The 16,745-nt window shown below is 48.7% G+C and overlaps 1 protein-coding gene and 2 gene segments (V, D, J or C); all 3 read right to left on the reverse strand.

Annotated features, from left to right (window-relative positions):
- LOC136392851 (immunoglobulin lambda variable 5-45-like) overlaps positions 1-16,745 on the reverse strand; it is a 758,839-nt gene that overhangs the window by 248,345 nt on the left and 493,749 nt on the right.
- Positions 1-16,745, reverse strand: part of LOC136392853 (immunoglobulin lambda-1 light chain-like) — a 528,499-nt gene that overhangs the window by 244,288 nt on the left and 267,466 nt on the right. Inside the window, exon 2 of one of the 2 annotated variants that reach the window (XM_066365537.1) lies at positions 4,246-4,538. The exons of the other annotated variant lie outside the window; for it this stretch is intronic. Within the exon in view, the coding sequence (XP_066221634.1) occupies positions 4,246-4,538 (293 nt within the window). The remainder of the gene's footprint in view (positions 1-4,245; positions 4,539-16,745) is intronic. 2 annotated transcript variants of the gene reach the window in all.
- The window catches only part of LOC136392855 (Ig lambda-1 chain V regions MOPC 104E/RPC20/J558/S104-like), a 501,112-nt gene that overhangs the window by 227,590 nt on the left and 256,777 nt on the right, over positions 1-16,745 (reverse strand).

Below are 16,745 nucleotides of genomic sequence, written 5' to 3' on the forward strand. Positions count from 1 at the left end.
CAGCTTCCCCATCTGTAAAGTGGGAATGGTAAGAATGCTTGTCTCCTAGAATATTTGCATTTATCCAGTTTAAGTAATATTTATATAAAAACTCTGTGAATGGTGCTGATACGAATTAAGTGCAGATGGATGTTAATTCTTCCTCCTTCTATTAACATGCTTAATTCTCATACATATTCTCTTTTTTTTTAAGTGAGAGGTGGGGATCCAGAGACAGACTCCCACGTGCACCCTGACAAAGATCCACCAGTAAGCCCCCTACTAAGTGATGCTCTATGAATCTGTGTCCACAGCTCTGTTGCTGGGAAACCGAGCTACTTTAGTGCCTGCAGTGAGGCCATGGAGTATTCTTCAGCACCTGGGGCCAACTTGTTTTAATCGAGCAATAGCTGCAGAAGGGGAGGAAAATATAGAGAATGAGAGAGAAGGGAAGGCGTAGAGAAGCAGATGGTCGTTTCCCTTATGTGGCTTGAGCAAGATTCAAACCTGGGACATCCACACGGTGAGTCGATGCTCTACCACTTAGGCAACCAGCCAGGGCCTTCATATTCTTTTGTTTTCTTTTTAATTTCCATTGCTTTGAGAGTGATAGATAGAAAAAAATATCAACTCGTCATTCTACTTAGCTGTCCCACTAGGTTGTGTACTCATTGGTGATCATATGTGTACCGCTTGTGGAAATGTTCAAAGTCATCTCTTTGCTGGACCCTGTGAACAATCTCCCCCAACAGACTGAGTCTAACTGAGTTAAAGTTATAAATGAAACATGACGTGTGCTGAGAGCTGTGAAGAAGAAATACGGGGTCTCATGAGATTACTCAGGAAAGCATCTTACTCACTCTTCATGCATGGATGGTTTCCCAGAGGTTGGGATTTTATACAGGACCTTAGAGGGCAGTGTGGGGTTAGCCAGGTGGGATTGGTACCCTACGGTGGATAAGGGGAAGAAACTGAGAGCAACCACTGGTAAAGAAGCAGATTCCTGAGAAGCTGGGGGCATCTTTGATGCTGAACCACAGCTCTACTGGGCTCCAAGGAGGCTGTTTGCAGATGAATCCTGAACTGCAGCTGTAGGAGCCCCCTCCCCAAGATCTGCCCCCTCAGGTCACAGGGCAGTCAGGACAACGTCACCTGTGCCCATTACTTTCCCTGGTAATGGGAAGGGAGGACAGACCTGAAAAGCTGGACAGAGAGGTCCTGTCTCAGGTCATGGTCAAAACAGAAGTAGAGGCAGGATCTCAAGGTGACACCTGCTCTGTTCACACCTGGACTCTGTGTGTCGGGACTCATTCATACCTGCCTCTCCTGGGCTGTCACATGGGGGTCTGAGCACACAGACCACAGCAGGGACAGAATTTTTCCCAAGTGTCCCCATGAGCTGATGTTCATCAGAAAGACACTCTTTTTTAGGTGGTGAGAAGGAGAAGGGAATCTCACTTCTCCAGTCTTGGACTAGAAGGGCTCCCATGTCAGGAGACCTGAGCACACACCAGGGGACAGGAAGAGAGTGGTCAGCCCAGGATGGTTTGTTTACACTCCTCATCACTAAGATGTTGTCCAAAGAACCTCCTCCCTACCCAGCATGGGAAAACTCAATAATAACCAGCCTGTGGGTGCACTGAGCACAGAGGGCAGCCCAGAGGGGTCGTGTTGCCCCCTGGTGTCTGTGGAGTTAGATTTTTGACCGTCCCCTCAGCCATGGTAGCCTGTGGGCAGGCGCTGTTGGCATCACGAGACATGATTACAACCTTCAGTGTGGCTGCTGCTCCAGCACAGAATATGGTCACCCCTGTCCTGGGGCCCCAGGTGCCTAGGGAGGTGAGTGAGATAGACTATCCCTGTATCTAAAGGGAGGGAGAGATGTGGATGGGGTGAGTGCGAGGCCACCATCATTAGAAGCCTGGGTGGGAGGGACAGCCGGTCCTCTGTGCTACACAGACAGTGCCATCCTGTGGTGACTCTCCCTGAGCTGTAGGAGCAGGGGAGCAGGACTGAAGGCACTTCCAGGGTGATCCTCGGAGGAACAGCAAATTAGACTCCCCTGGGAGCTATCAGACATGCTGATTCCCGGGACCACCCTCCTAGGAGAGCCCAGGGGAATTGGTGCTCACCGAGGTTCCAGATGGTCTGGTTTAGGTCACCATGGAATCTCTCCCTTCCTCCTGCTGTGTCCCCAATACTTCCTTAGGCCACCTGAATCTTGGTGCTGAATGGTCTTGTGCTCAAGACTGAACTTGATTCAGGTGCTGTTTCCTGCAATGGCGTGGGAAAGGGGGTTCTGCAAACAGACATCCTCTCCGACCACATGGAAAGAAAGTGAGAGATTTCTTTCCCACTTTACTCTTCATTATTTTCTGTCTCAGTTTGAATAGTTGGTACTGTTATGACAGCAAGTGTTGTAGTCTTCTCTTTGGTAACATCTCCTCTGCTATGCATTTCTTCCAGAGTAGTTTAATCATAAATATTTTGGCTTTTATATCTAGATTTTCAATTTAGTCATTTTGTCCCTGTGTCACTCTTACCATGTTAAACCATTCCTCTACCCTCATAGACCAGTGAACTATACCATATTGCCCATGTATAAGATGCACCCTTTTCCGAAAATTTTGGCATCTAAAACCTGAGTGCGTCTTATACAGTGGTTGTAGTTTTTGACTTGCATTTAAGAAGTGTGGCATTTCAAATGCCATAGATGGAACTGAGGACGAGGAATATATGAAGACAGTGATTTATCATTAGACACAGATGAGGACAAGCTGATGGATGGGAGTTTTGACAGTGATGAGGAGTTGTATAAATTTTCTGATGAATAAAACTTGAGTTCAACAACTTTATATAATACATTTCTTTTCAAATTTTGGGCCCCAAAATTAAGGTGCTCCTTATAATAGGAGCATCTTATACATGGGAAATATGGTAGTTAAAGTAATAATTTCTGTATCCTTATCTACAAATTATATAATCTGAGCACTTTTAAGGTCATTTTGGGAAAACAGGGTTTTTATATTTATAAGAGTTCCTCATTTTTCTGATTCTCTGCAGGATATTTTTGACAGCATGACAGTCTATGTGACACTCCTTCTGTTGGATACGGTTACTTGTCCTTCTCGCTGTGTGACTGATTTCCATTTCGGCAGCTGTAAATTACGTGGACACAGGTCAGTCCTTTTCCAACTTGCTCTTACTCCCCCTTCTCAGACGGAACAGAGTGGACTTTGGGTGGGGGCTAGGTCTCCCTCCACTCAGGGAAAGCTCTTCTGACTCGTCAACCTGGTGTTTTAATTGGGAGATTCCTCACCACCCCCCACTGAATGAGAACATGTGACTGTGTGTTGACTTTGAGGAATTGTCCCTCCCTTTCCTATCTTGGCTGGCTCTCCTCTTAGCCTCAGGCATTTACCCCACACGAGGCTCTCAATCCCCGGGACCCTGTGCAGACCTGCAGAGATCTCTGTGCAGCTCTCTCCTTCCACGCTCCGCCCTCCAGACTCTTATTTTCTCCTCAGGCCCTTGGAAGCACTGTGACCAGGAATATCATTCAGGGGTTTTAGGTGATCTTTCTGGAGGGAAGCGTGGAGACGAGACTTGGTAACTACAATACAATGCAATGCAAGGGGAAAGGCTGCAAGGTCCTTCTGAATGAGGCATGACTGTGGGAACTTGGCATCAGTTTGTCACTCTCCTGACTCACAGTCAGGGGAAGGCAATGACCAGAGGGACGTGGGTCTCTGTCATAGTGGACCTTCCCAATGAGGGCACAGCGTCACCAGCCAGGGTTCCCAGCCATGCTGGCGGACGTGTCAACTCTAGTTTGCTCCATTCAGGGTCCCAAGCTGCCATGCAGCCCGGGGCTTTAGGAGCTGAGCTGAGCTGGGAGGTTCTGGGGATTTGTCCTGAACACTTTGCCAAGCAGAGGCCTTGTAATTATTATGTAGAATTCAAGGACTGTTACTCTGGAAAAAGAATTCCATCAGTCTGTTTGTTACCTCAGGTTCTCTTTGTAGAAATCACACCGCAGCATAGACACAGCAGTACAGCCTGGCGCTCCCCACCCTGAACCCACTCCTATCCCACCCTCCTCAGAGCTGCCTGAGGCTGGGAAAAGGGGCCACTTGGGGACCTCACAAATGGGACCTGGGCCCAACTTGTTCATGGCTGTGTCCACAGTCCTCCTGGGGGAGGCGAGAGTGTGACACAGAAGGAGGTTTTTGTCTCACTTCCTCATCTGCCTGTGTCACTGTGAGCATTACCACTGTCCCACACCTGACAGTAATAGTCGGCCTCGTCCTCAGGCTGGGCCCTGCTGATGGTCAGAGTGGCCGTGTTCCCCGAGTTGGAGCCTGAGAACCGGTCTGGGATCCCTGAGGACCGTCTGCTATCACCGTAGATGACCAGCACAGGGGCCTGGCCGGGCTTCTGCTGGTACCAGTAAGCATTTTTATTTCCAATGTTGTTTCCCCCACAGGTGATCTTGGCCATCTGTCCTGGGTTCACCGACACTGAGGATGGCTGAGTCAGCTCATAGGAGGCCACAGAGCCTGCAAGAGAGAAAGGACAATTAGGATTTAAAGGAAAAGTTCTCTTCCCAGGAGACCCTCCTGCCCACCCTGGAGTGGGCTACAAGGATTCTTTGGACCTCAGTCTCAGCCCCACAGTGCCATGAGTCTGTAAATAAGTGAGAACATCCCCTCTGCCCTTTCGTACTGGCAGGTTCAGTCCTTCTGCTTCCCAGAGACCCAGTGATCACAGTGCGGGGTCAGCCCTGTGGCCTGTCATCCCGCATCAGGGTCATGAGCATCCCGCCCCATAGACAATTCTGTGCTGAGCCAGGTCTGTGTTGTCAGATCTCTGCCCTGGGGGTGGGTTGCAGCACCTGTGCAGAGAGCGAGGAGGCCGAGGAGGAGAGGGGTCCAGGCCCTGGTGGAGGTGCCCGAGTCTGCTCCCTGAGGCCCAGGCTGGGCAGGTTCCTCCCAGGCCTCTCTTATCCCCTTGCTGGAGAGAGCTGCTGGTATGCAAATCAGCCAGGGCTCAGGGGCTGCCTGAGGAGCTCTGTGGTTTCTGTGTGGGGCTCAGCCGCTGGCATGCTGGGAGGGGAGCGGTGAGTCCTGCAGACGCCTCACTGCTGAAATCTCCACCCCAGAGGGCTCAGGGTCTTCTCCGGGCTGCCCTGGTCACAACAGAACCCAAAGGTAAAGTCTGTCTGCATGTTCTGAACTCATTACAGAATGGTAACTGCAGAGGTGAACATGTGAGCCTGAGGTCAGTGCAATGTTTACACAAGTCCCTAAATAAATTCCCACCATGCTAATTGCACATGGAGATTTAGGATTCATTGAGTCTGTTAAAGTTCCTGTTCTTGGTGTGAGCTCCTTGGAAGGTCATAGATGCTGTGACTCAATGAAACCAGTGTGCACCACTGTCAGGGATACATTTAATGCTTGTAATACGTTTCAGAATTACTGTACAGAGTCTTAGCAAGAAAGCAGTGGGCTGGAGAGCAATGAATTACCTGGAACAATGCTGGAAAATAGGCAAATTCTACAAAAACTACACCTGACAGTTACATCAGAATGTCACATCGCTGTCAAAAGTGATACTGTAGAAAACCTACACATTTTCTACAGGTGTGATGTGGTGGCTAGTAATCCCCCTGCCTGTCAGGATGCCTCCTGTCCAGTCCCCTCCAGTCTCCAAGAGGCTTTGCCAGGCGGTCTCTGCTGCCCCCTGGTGGTCACTCCATGCAGGCTGCTGGAGGTGCAGGTGTGTCCAATGTCTAGTGTGGGGCTGAGACTGAGGTCCAGAGAATCCTTGTAGCCGCTCCAGGGTGGGCAGGAGGGTCTCCCGGGAAGAGAACTCATGAGATAACTCCCTGATGCAGGGACTGCTGGTCCCCGGGAGGAATTGCTGTTCTGTACATGACCGTGCCTGTCTCAAGACCAGGCAGCAGAGTTTCAGACGGCCCATGAATACATGAACAGGTTCATTCGGAGGAGGAGGGTGTCAGGATCTGGGGCTTGGCCTCACACACACAGGATCCGAGACTGTCTTCACTGGCACTGGCTGCTGGTGCAGGTCAACACAGGACAGGGACAACACTGTTCCTGAGCCAGGGACAGGAGAATTCTTGCCCAACAGACATCGGTTCAGACCCACTCAATCTGGCAGACACTCCATCCTGGGAGATCAGTGTGAGCTAGACCCTGTCCCTGTCTCAGTGTTTCCATCATGTGGATCGAAGCACAGCAAAAACATTCAAATTGGTGACACTGCAGATTGTCACTACCACCCTCTCTCATTGTCTGGTCTTTCATATTCATTTCACATCCAGATGATTGCTAGTCTAAGGTCTTTTTGGCCACAATTGACCTTGCGGTTCAGTGTTGCCCATGGGAGTGTCACCTGGGCTTCTTTCTGAGGAATATTTATTGTGGAGAAGATAAATACAGACTATATATAAGCAGTGTGTTTCCTCTTGAGCCTGGCTGTGATAGCTGGAGCTGCAGCAGCCATCCTGAGGTCTGTCTGTGACATGAATGAAAGTAAAGCCTCCATAGTAGGGATTGTAGGACAGGAAGTGAGGCAAAGCATGGAGCTCAGGGAATTAATTGGTCAGTATCTAGAGAATGACCATCGGACTCCAGACTTATGGTTGCAGGTGAAAAAGTCTCCTTTCCTCTCATATGTCTGAGTGTCATGTGTGTGTGTTCCCTTTAGAAAAAAAACCCAGATCAATGTGATAAATAATGAGCACTAATCAATCTATCAATAAATGCAAGTAATTATTTGGAAATTATTATGTTGATGATGTGCGGATAATGAGTTGAGATTGTATTGAATACAAAAGAAAAGACAGGCAGGTACTGTGTGGAAAGAAGCTGAAGGAGCTTCTCTCGACGTGACCCTGGAGCTGCCATCAGGAGAGGAGGATAGAAGGGTCATAGGAGGTGAATTTGGGGACAGCAGAGTTAGTGCCTGTGGGGAGGGTCTGGCTTGTCTGAGGATGAAAGACAGTGAGAAGCTGAGGTGTTTATGGACAACAGCAGTCCGTCCCCATGTGATGTAAATCTACAATGTGAAGGGATGTGGTACCAGGATTTGACGTCACACTGAACACACACACTTGGGCCCAGACTCAGAGGAGCTGAAGGAGTGTCCAGAGGAAGGTGGAGTCCTTGCCCCGTGACCACCGCCCTCTGCCAATGAGCTGAGGCAGCAGATGACCACGAGGACTGTCGTATGCTGGGACCGCTGCACCCCTTTCATTTGCACAGGAATTCACACAGGAACGTCTCTTGTGATTCAGAGAATTTTGACAACACATCACTCTGCTCCGTAATAATAACTTGTGAGAAAATATCACATTGGACCTGAACTAGTTTTGATGAGGGACACCTTTGTTTATCATTACATTTTCTTATTCCTTTTAACCCTGAGGTGACATTGTCATGTATTTGCTATAATATGCATTTTATACCACAGCATGCATTGTTATTGTGTTTTAGACTTTAACAGTGATATCTTTTCTAGAATTTAATGTGAGAAAATGTTTTGCTATTTATCCACTTAGTTACCATATCAGACACTTTTATTTCTTTTTGTCGATTCCCATGTCTCTGTCTGAGGGTGACCTTTGATGTTTCTGGGACTGAGTGACTGCAGGTGATCAATTCTCTAAGTTTTTTGTGTTGAGAAAGTTTTAGTTTGCCTTGTTTTTCTGGAGCTATTTTCACTGGGTAAAGACTTGAAAGTGAACAGGGTTTTGTTATGGTTTTACTTTAAGGATTTAAAGACATTGGTCCACACTTCTTCCATTTGTGTGGTTGTCACGGTGAGATCTGCTCTGATCACTCTGGTTCTTTCTATAGAACTTGCCTCGTCTCTCTGATGCTTTCATGATTCTCTGTTCAACACTGATTTGAGGAATATGACTATGATTGTGTTAATATTTTTGTTGTTGTTGCTCTTGGGGTTTATTATGTTTCTCGGTCCGTGGGAGTCCAGGTTTCACTGAAATTTCAACCTTTTGGGCCAGTATTTCCTTAAATATTTTCAACCTGCCTCCAAACGTTCTGCTTCATAAACTGCAGTTACATGCATATGAGGCTCCTTCAAGTTGTCCTACAGCTCACTGATGCTTCTGTTCATTTTTTTCACTGTCTTATTTTGTCTGTGGTTTCCTCTGTTTTCTATAGTCTCTTCTGTGGCATCAGTTCACTAGCCCTTTCTGTTTCACTGATTAATTATATCTTAAAAACTTTTTCATTCTACGTAGTGACTGGGGTGTTGCTCTTCTCCTCCTAGTCTGCAGCTACCATGTTCCATCACCCTCTACCTTCCTGAAGAAGAGGAGTATAATTTTTTTTTAATCCTTGCCTACAAATTCCATCATCAGTGAAATTTGATGGCCAGTACAATAGTTTAATTTTTCTTCTTATTATGGTTTATGATTTCCTGTTCTAATCAGGAAATTGTGATGTGATGCCACACTTGGTGAACATTTATTTAGTGAACAGTACTTGTATTTTGATATATGCGTTTTGTCAGCTATTTTCGATTATTGTAAATTCAGTGAAGTTAATAGAAATAGTTTGATCCTTTCTCCAGTGGGTCGTACACTTTCTCAGGTGGGACCAGAGCAGCGTGTAGTCTTGTGCTGATTCCCCACCACTGAAGCAAAGCTCTCTGACTGGTCACCCTGATGTCCTGATTAGGTACTTTTCCTCTCTGACTGGGGAACAGCAGGACTTCTGATCTTGGTGTGAGCCTGCACGGGACATCTAGTCTCCCATGTGGAACTTTTTTTGGTGTCAGGAAGCTTGATTTCACAATGTGGTGATCAGAACTCAAGAACACATGCAGTTCTCTAAAAGTGACTGGGACATGGAGACTCGCGTGCAGCAGGGCTTTGGGGAGATCTCTCTGGAAGTAAACATGGAGACAGGACTGGGTGGCCTGTAATGTAGAGACAATTGAGGACTCAGCTGGGAGGTCATCCTGAACTGAGCAGAGACTTGGGATCTTGTTTCGGAGGTCATGACACCTGAGCCCCACTCTAAGGGGTGAGACCTGGGGGAGGCAGTCCTCTGCACCAACAGCACGTCCCTCTGAGGGCACCATTGTGAGCCTCCTGGTTCTCAGCAGGAGGGCGAGGGTGGTCAGCCTTAAGGAGGGACCTGGGTGGACTCCTCAGTGTCCACGGCATGGGCATTTGCTCTGCTCAGAACCCAGGCTGCCCTGAGTATGAGCTCTGACCTGTGTGTAGCTCTGAGGATGAATGAAGGACGTAGACTCAGTCACCTTTTACGATATTCGAGGTCCATTATCATTGGCTGTATGTCTCTGCCTGTGTGTCCTTCCACTCATGCCCTTTGTCCCCAACTCACACTCAGGGCCAAGAAACGTGAGGACAGCCCTGTCCTGTCAGAATGAGGCCACTCCTGACCCACCTTCTGTGGAGCTGCCTGAGGGCTGGGGCGGGGGGGCAGCCTGAGGATCTGGATCCGGAGTCCCACAGATCTGCTCATGGCTGTGTCTACAGTTCACCTGGGGAATGGTGTTTTTGTCTCACTTCCCCAGCCTGTGTGATTGTGAGTATTATCACTGCTGTCAAAAGACAGACAGTAATAGTCAGCCTCGTCCTCAGCTGGGGCCCCGCTGATGGTCAGGGTGGCTGTCTTCCTTGAGCTGGAGTGGATAATCAGTCAGGGACCCCCGAGGGACACTCACTGTCCTTATAAATGACCAGCACAGGGGCCTGGCCGGGCTTCTGCTGGTACCAGTGAGTATATTTCTTATCCAGTAAATCTCCAGTGCAGCTAATCCTGGCCATCTCTCCCAAGGCCACTGACAAGGAAGGTGGTGACTGGGTCACCTCGTATGAGACCACACAGCCTGTGAGAGAAGGGAGGAGAGAAGGCTTGAAGGAGAAGACCTGTTTCCAGTAGGTCCTGCCTGAGGCTGTGCAGGGACTGAGCTCAAGGATGGGGCAGGACCAGCTCAGGACTGTGCTTGCAGGGACTTATTGGGGGGGGGGCAGGACCCCTGAATTCTATAGAATGCTCTGACCTGTGGAGAAAACAAGGGGCAGGAGGTAGAAGGGAAGGCAGTCCATGGTGAGGAGGGGTTTCCAGGAGCTCTGCCCTGAGGCTGCCCAGCTGGCACTGGGCTCCCAAACTTCCTGTCTTATTCTCTCTTCTTGCAGCTCCAGGGGGCGGAGCATGAATGCAAATCTGTTCTCTTCCCTAATATGTCTGTCTGTGCTCTTGTCTGAGCCCTAAAGTTAAGGGCCACATGCTGGTAGTTTCCTGATATCAGAAGTAGGACCAGGTGTGTGATTTTGAGTAGAAAGCTGATTTAGCTCAATAGAAGTGTCTTCAAAGGAAATCTTCAAATTTGTAACCACAGTGCACCCTGGTGTCCCATGATGAAAGTGTAACCAGACCTTTGTAGCCTTCAGTAGATGCCACAGCTTGGTGAGTTTTACCTGCAGCTGTCACTGACATTTTAATAATCCATTGTCATCACTGGCCGAGCCTCTTTTGTCTAAGGAGGATGGAGCTGTCATTGTGAGGGTAATGATTTTCTCAGTGTCCCTCAGACCGTGATGAAGAATCATTGTTCCAATCCAGAAGAAAGACCTCTGAGCCTAAGGATTGGTCCCCTCCCTGCTCTGCCACTGTCCATGTCCTCCTCCTCCCCCCTTCCTGGCTTCCTGAGCCTTTCCTGTCACAGCCCTGCCTCTGTATCCAGGTGCTCTGTCCTCCCTGAGTTAGTTCTAAAGAGAACCAGGTCGTCATGGAGCTGGAATCTGTGTTTCCCAGTGACCCAGAACTGTCTGTGACAGAGGAAGGGACACTCCCTCTCCTCCCTCCCTGGCTGACAACACAGGATCACGTGTCAGCAGGACCCTGGGAATCTGGTTACGGGTGAGAGTCCTTGTGACAGATCAGGATTCTTTTCCTAACATGGTCAAGGCCACTGAGTTTGTACAACTGTCAGTACTGGAAAGGAAACCTTACCAGTTATGAAAAATAACTGACAAGGAAGCATGTATCACCTTATATTCCGGACAAATGAGTTTGTTTTCAACCCAGTGCTGCTGAGTATGCGATGAAATGAATTCACTCACGAAAGGCTGGAGGTGCTTTTCATAGACACGATGTGTGAGGGGCTGTGGTGATCCACATGCACAGACAGAAGGACACCGGGACTTGCTCCTCAGAGTGTGGTCTTAAAAGATATTTGCAATAAGACAAGGGTCACCTGTCTCAGTAATGCCCATTAGTGCTTTCCGTTGACGGGTGACACCAACTCCTCTCTCCCTTCCCACCTGCTGCTTCCACTCCTCACTCACCCCTCAGGGTCTCCCCATGGGCCCTGCTGGCCGCTCCTGCAGGCCGGGTCTCACACCTGAGCTGTGGGTCTCATCCCAACACGGGAGGTCACTTGTTGGTGCCATCCTGGGAGAACTGACCTTCATAAACATGATCTGTGCCTGTGAATTAGGCAAATATATGTTTTTGTGGAGAACAGCCATTCAACTTCAACAAAATGTTTCTTATGATCTTTCCTTTCTCTTGATCTCCGCACAAAACACAGCCTTGTTATTTTGTTTAAGGATATGATCTCCACCTGAAGTTATTTATTACCCTAATACAAAATGTATTTGGTGGCTCAGAAACATTTTTTTTTCTTCTTTTTTTTTTTATGTATGTTTGCTTGCTTATAGTTTGCATTGTGGGGGACAGGCTGTAAGCAGGTCGGGTCGTTATAGCCTGAGGCTTAGTTTTTTATTTTTTTTAAATTTTTTTAATTCATTTTAGAGAGGAGAGGGAGAGACAGAGAGAGAGAGAGAAAGAGAGAGAGAGAGAGAGAGAGAGAGAGAGAGGAGAGACAGAGAGAGAGAAGGGGGAGGAGCTGGAAGCATCAACTCCCATATGTGCCTTGACCAGGCAAGCCCAGGGTCTCGAACCGGCGACCTCAGCATTTCCAGGTCGACGCTTTATCCACTGCGCCACCACAGGTCAGGCTCAGAAACATTTTTAAAATCTTAGTTGTATTTAATGTCTGGTCTTTGAGAATGGAAGTAGTGCAGACACGTGATGTAAAAATTTCCTCATTCTGCCCTCAATAATCTTGGTTTCTCTGAAAAGTGGTGCAGCCATTCCTCTCTAGAGAGTTCTGAGTCGTGAGACCCTATTGCCCCCTGATGGCTGTGACTATGTACTGCAAGGACAATGATATCTTTTTCCAACTCTACCCACAAGGACATCTCATTCATCTGACCTTCTCTGTCCATATGGAGTCCAGAAGCCACACGTAGCTGTTGAGAATAAAATATGGGTAATCCTGTAGGATGTGCTGTAGTTCTGAAATACCCAACAAATTTTTAAGATTTATTTAAAAATAATATCAAATAGATGAATATATTTATTTTATATTGAACTGATATTTTTCACTAATCAATTGAAGGAAAATATATTATAAAAACTAATTCTACCAGGTTTTTTTTATATTTTAAATGTGGCGGCAGGAAAATTTGAAATTACACATGTGGTTCTCATTTTATTTCTGTAAACAGGCCTGCACAGCAAACTCACAATATCTGCCACTCACTTGCTTTCCTAAAAAAACAGAGAATCATCTGGCATCTTATGGAGAAACCAAGTCTCAGTTTTGAGAGCACAGTAAGAGGCCACAGGATGGAGGTGAAGACCAGGGACTCTGGGGTCAGGCACTGTCGTTTGCTTCTGGTTAGCCACTCTCTAGTTCTGACCTCAGACGGGGTGCTCATCCCTCTGTGCCTCAGCTTCCCCATCTGTGAAATGGGTGATGATGAGAATGCTTGTCTCGTAGAGTAGTTGTGATTAAGCAGGGTAAGAAAGATAAAGCTCTGTGAACGGTGCTGATACTTATGAATGTTATATCTTCGTCTTTCTATTAATATTCTTAATATCATCTTTATACGTTTAAAAAAAGTTTTTTCATTGATTTGAGAGAGAGAGCAAGAGAGAGAAGTGTCAACATGCCATTCCACTTAGAGTTGTGCACTCATTGATCGTGTCTCACATGTGCCCTGATTGCAGAATCAAACCCACCATATCAGAGCTTCAAGTAGACGTTTTATCCACTGATCACCGAGCCATGGTCTCATCCCTCTTCTTATAATAATGCATAGAATTCTGAAAAGTGGAAGGAAGATAATGCAGAGACAAGAAGTTTCGTGTTTGGGACATTTACACTGACAACAATGCCTGAAAACATAAAACTTCACATGCATGTGCCCAAACACACATGCACACACAAGACACACATGTACAATGTACACACATTCAAGAACACAGACACATACATGCATGCAGGACCACATATACATTGATTGCCCTTTGCACAGGTCTCAGGGGGCCTTCCTCCCAGCCCCTTCCTGTCTTGTTCACTAGGATTTGGGCACAGGGACAAGGTCCTGGTTCTCCATCCTGGGATGTCCCAGGAGAACACAGCAGAGCCACTTCCAGTTTATTCTCTCCCTGATGCCTGTCACCTCAACCCTGTTATCTCATATGAGTCATCCCTATGTGTGACTCCTGGTCCTGGGAGGCACACTGGTTCTGCAGACACTGCAACCTGAGCTGTGCACGATGACATGAGTGTGTGTCCTGACCCATCCACAGAGGGCAGCATGGGGACCTGGGGCCAGGTAAGGACAGACAGGCTCAGAACTGGGCCGGTGTCCCTGAGGGGAAGGGAGGCTGTGGCAGAGAAGGCAGGGACAGCTCACACTGGTCCCTCTGGCTCAGTACAGAGAGGCAAAGGGGGATTCTTAGATGACAACATAGCAGATTTTGGTCAGAGGCTAGGTCTCCCCCCACTGAGGCAAAGCTCTTCTGACTCCTCAACCTGGGTCTTAATTGGGAGCTTTCCCTCCGCGCAGGTGTGAGCACATGTAACTGTGTGTTGACTCTCCGGGATTTTCCCTCTTGTGTCTTGGCTGGCTGTGTCCTCAGCCTCAGGCGTCTCCCCCACACGTGCTCCTCAGTCCCCGGGACCCTGTGCAGACCTGCAGAGATCTCTGTGCAGCTCTCTCCTCTCCACACTCCACCCTCCAGACTCTCATTTCCTCCTCGGGCCCTGGAGGCACTGTGACCAGGAATCTCATTCAGGGGTTTCAGGTGATCTCTAGGGAAGGAAGTAGCAGACAAGACTTGGTAACTGCAAGGTGGTGACAGTGAGGACTCAGGGGGGGCTGCCAGATCCTTCTGAATGAGTCAGGGTAACGGGAACTTGGTATCAGGCTGCCATTGGCCTGACTCACCCTCAGGGGAAGGCAATGACCTGAGGGAGGTGGGTCTCTGCCACAGTGGACCTTCTCAGTGAGGGCACAGTGTAACCAACCAGCAGCTCCAGGCTGTGATGGCGGGTGTGTCAACACTAGTTTGCTCCAATCAGGGTCCTTAGCTGCCCTGAATTCTTGGGTGTTAGCAGCGAGGTTGAGCAGGGAGGATATGGGATTAAATCAGAATAATTTGCCTATGATGGTGCCCTGTCACCATCAATTAGAAATTCTAGGATCATTACTTCTAGACACACATTCCGGCATTCTGTCTGTTTACTCGGGTCCTCTTTCTAGAAATCACACTACAGCATAGACACAGCCGGACAGCCTGGTGCTCCCCGTCCCGTACCTACTCCTGACCCTCCCTCTGCAGTGTGGCCTGAGGCTGGGAGGAAGGCTGCTTGGGGATCTCAGCAATGAGACTGGGCCCACCCTGCTCATGGCTGTGTCCACAGTCTTCCTGGGGGTGGGGAGAGTGTGACACAGATGGAGGTTTTCATCTCATTTCCTCGTCCTCCTGTGTCACTGTGAGCAAGACCACTGTCTCACACCTGACAGTAATAGTCGGCTTCGTCCTTGGGTTGGGCCCTGTTGTTGATTGTCGCGGTGGCTGTGTTTCTCAAGTTGGCGCCTGAGAATTGGTCCGGGATCCCTGAAGGCTGACTGTTGCTCTAATAGATGACCAGGGGCCTGGCCGGGCTTCTGCTGGTACCAGTGGACATATTTACTTCCAATGTTGTTTCCCCCACAAGTGATCTTGGCCTTCTGTCCCAGGGCCACTGACTCTGAGGATGGCTGAGTCAGCTCATAGGAGGCCACAGAGCCTGCAAGAGAAGAAGGACAGATGAGTTGTAGACTGGAGGATTTTTCCTAGGGGACCCCACCTGCCCACACTTAAGCAGGCTACAAGGATTTTCTGGGCTTCAGTCTCAGCCCCACAATCCTAAGGGTCTGCCTGAACAAGTTACGACTCCCCTCTGCCCCTTTGTACTGGGAGGTTCTGCCCTTCTGGTTCCAAAAGAGCCAGTGAGCACAGTGTGGGGTCAGCCCTATAGCCTGTCATCCAGCCACAGGGTCATGACTATCCCGGCCCATAGGCAGCGCTGTACTGAGCTCAGAGTCAAGTCTGGGCTTGTCAGATCTCTGGCCTGAGGGTGGGTTGCAGCACCTGTGCAGAGAGTGAGGAAGCCGAGGAGGAGAGAGGTCCAGGCCATGGTGGAGGTGCCCCGAGTCTGCTCCCTGAGGCCCAGGCTGGGCAGGTTCCTCCCAGGCCTCTCTTATCCCCTTGCTGGAGAGAGCTGCTGGTATGCAAATCAGCCAGGGTCAGGGGCTGCCTGAGGAGCTCTGTGGTTTCTGTGCGGGCTCAGGTCCTGGCATGCTGGGAGGGGAGGGTTGTGTACTGCAGAGGCCCCCCCCTTCCCAACACTTTTTAGTTCATTCTCTTGTGCCACAGTGTGGGGCTGATATTACCATCACAAATAATTTTAGGGTCCCCCCTGGGCTGGCCGGGACACAGCAGAGCTCAGAGGTGAAGTCTGTCTGCATGTTCTGAACTCATTACAGAATGGTAACTGCAGAAGTGAACACGTGAGCCTGAGGTCAGTGCAGTGTCCACCCCAGTCACAGTCTGTGAGCACCAGACCTTAAAAAATTCCCCCCATGCTAATGGCCCGTAAAGATTTAGGAGTCTTTGCATTGATGTAAGTTCTTGTTCTAGGTGAGAGCTCCTTGGGAAGATCACAGAAGCTATGCCTCAGTTTCCCCTGTGTGCACTAGTACCTGGGACAGATGTAATGCTTGAAAAATGTTTGAGAGTTTCAGAGTTTTAGCACGAAAGCAGTGTGTGTGGAGAGTAATGAAGTATCTAGAACAATGCAGGAAAGTAGGCAAATTCTACAAGAACCACACCTGAAAGAATCAGAATGTCAAATCAGTGTCAAAGGGGATACTGTTGAAACCCTACTTTTTCCTACAGGTGTGAATTGGGGCTAATAATCCCCCTGCCTGTCAGGATTCCTCCTGCCCAGACCCTCCCAGTCTCCAGGGGGCTTTGCCATGTGGTCTCTACTGCCCCCTAGTGGCCACTCCATGCAGGCTGCTGGAGGTGCAGGTGTGTCTTCTGTTCAGGAGCTGATTCTGAAAATACTGCTCTGGTGGTAACTCCCTGATGCAGGGACTGCTGGTCCCTGGGGAAGAACTACTGTTCTGTACATGACCGTGCCTGTCTCAAGACCAGGCACCATAGTTTCAGATGACCCATGAAAATATGAACAGGTCCATTTGGAGAAGGTGAGTGGGCCCACCTAAAGTATCTGTGTACATGTTTTGGGGAGGCATATTTTTGGTCTTTGCCTGGGGGACACAGGATCCTAGGATGAACTTTCACTGGTTCTGGCTGCTAGTGCAGGTTCAA

Source organism: Saccopteryx leptura, chromosome 2 (assembly GCF_036850995.1).
Source record: "Saccopteryx leptura isolate mSacLep1 chromosome 2, mSacLep1_pri_phased_curated, whole genome shotgun sequence".
In the NCBI taxonomy this organism is placed as follows: domain Eukaryota; kingdom Metazoa; phylum Chordata; class Mammalia; order Chiroptera; family Emballonuridae; genus Saccopteryx; species Saccopteryx leptura.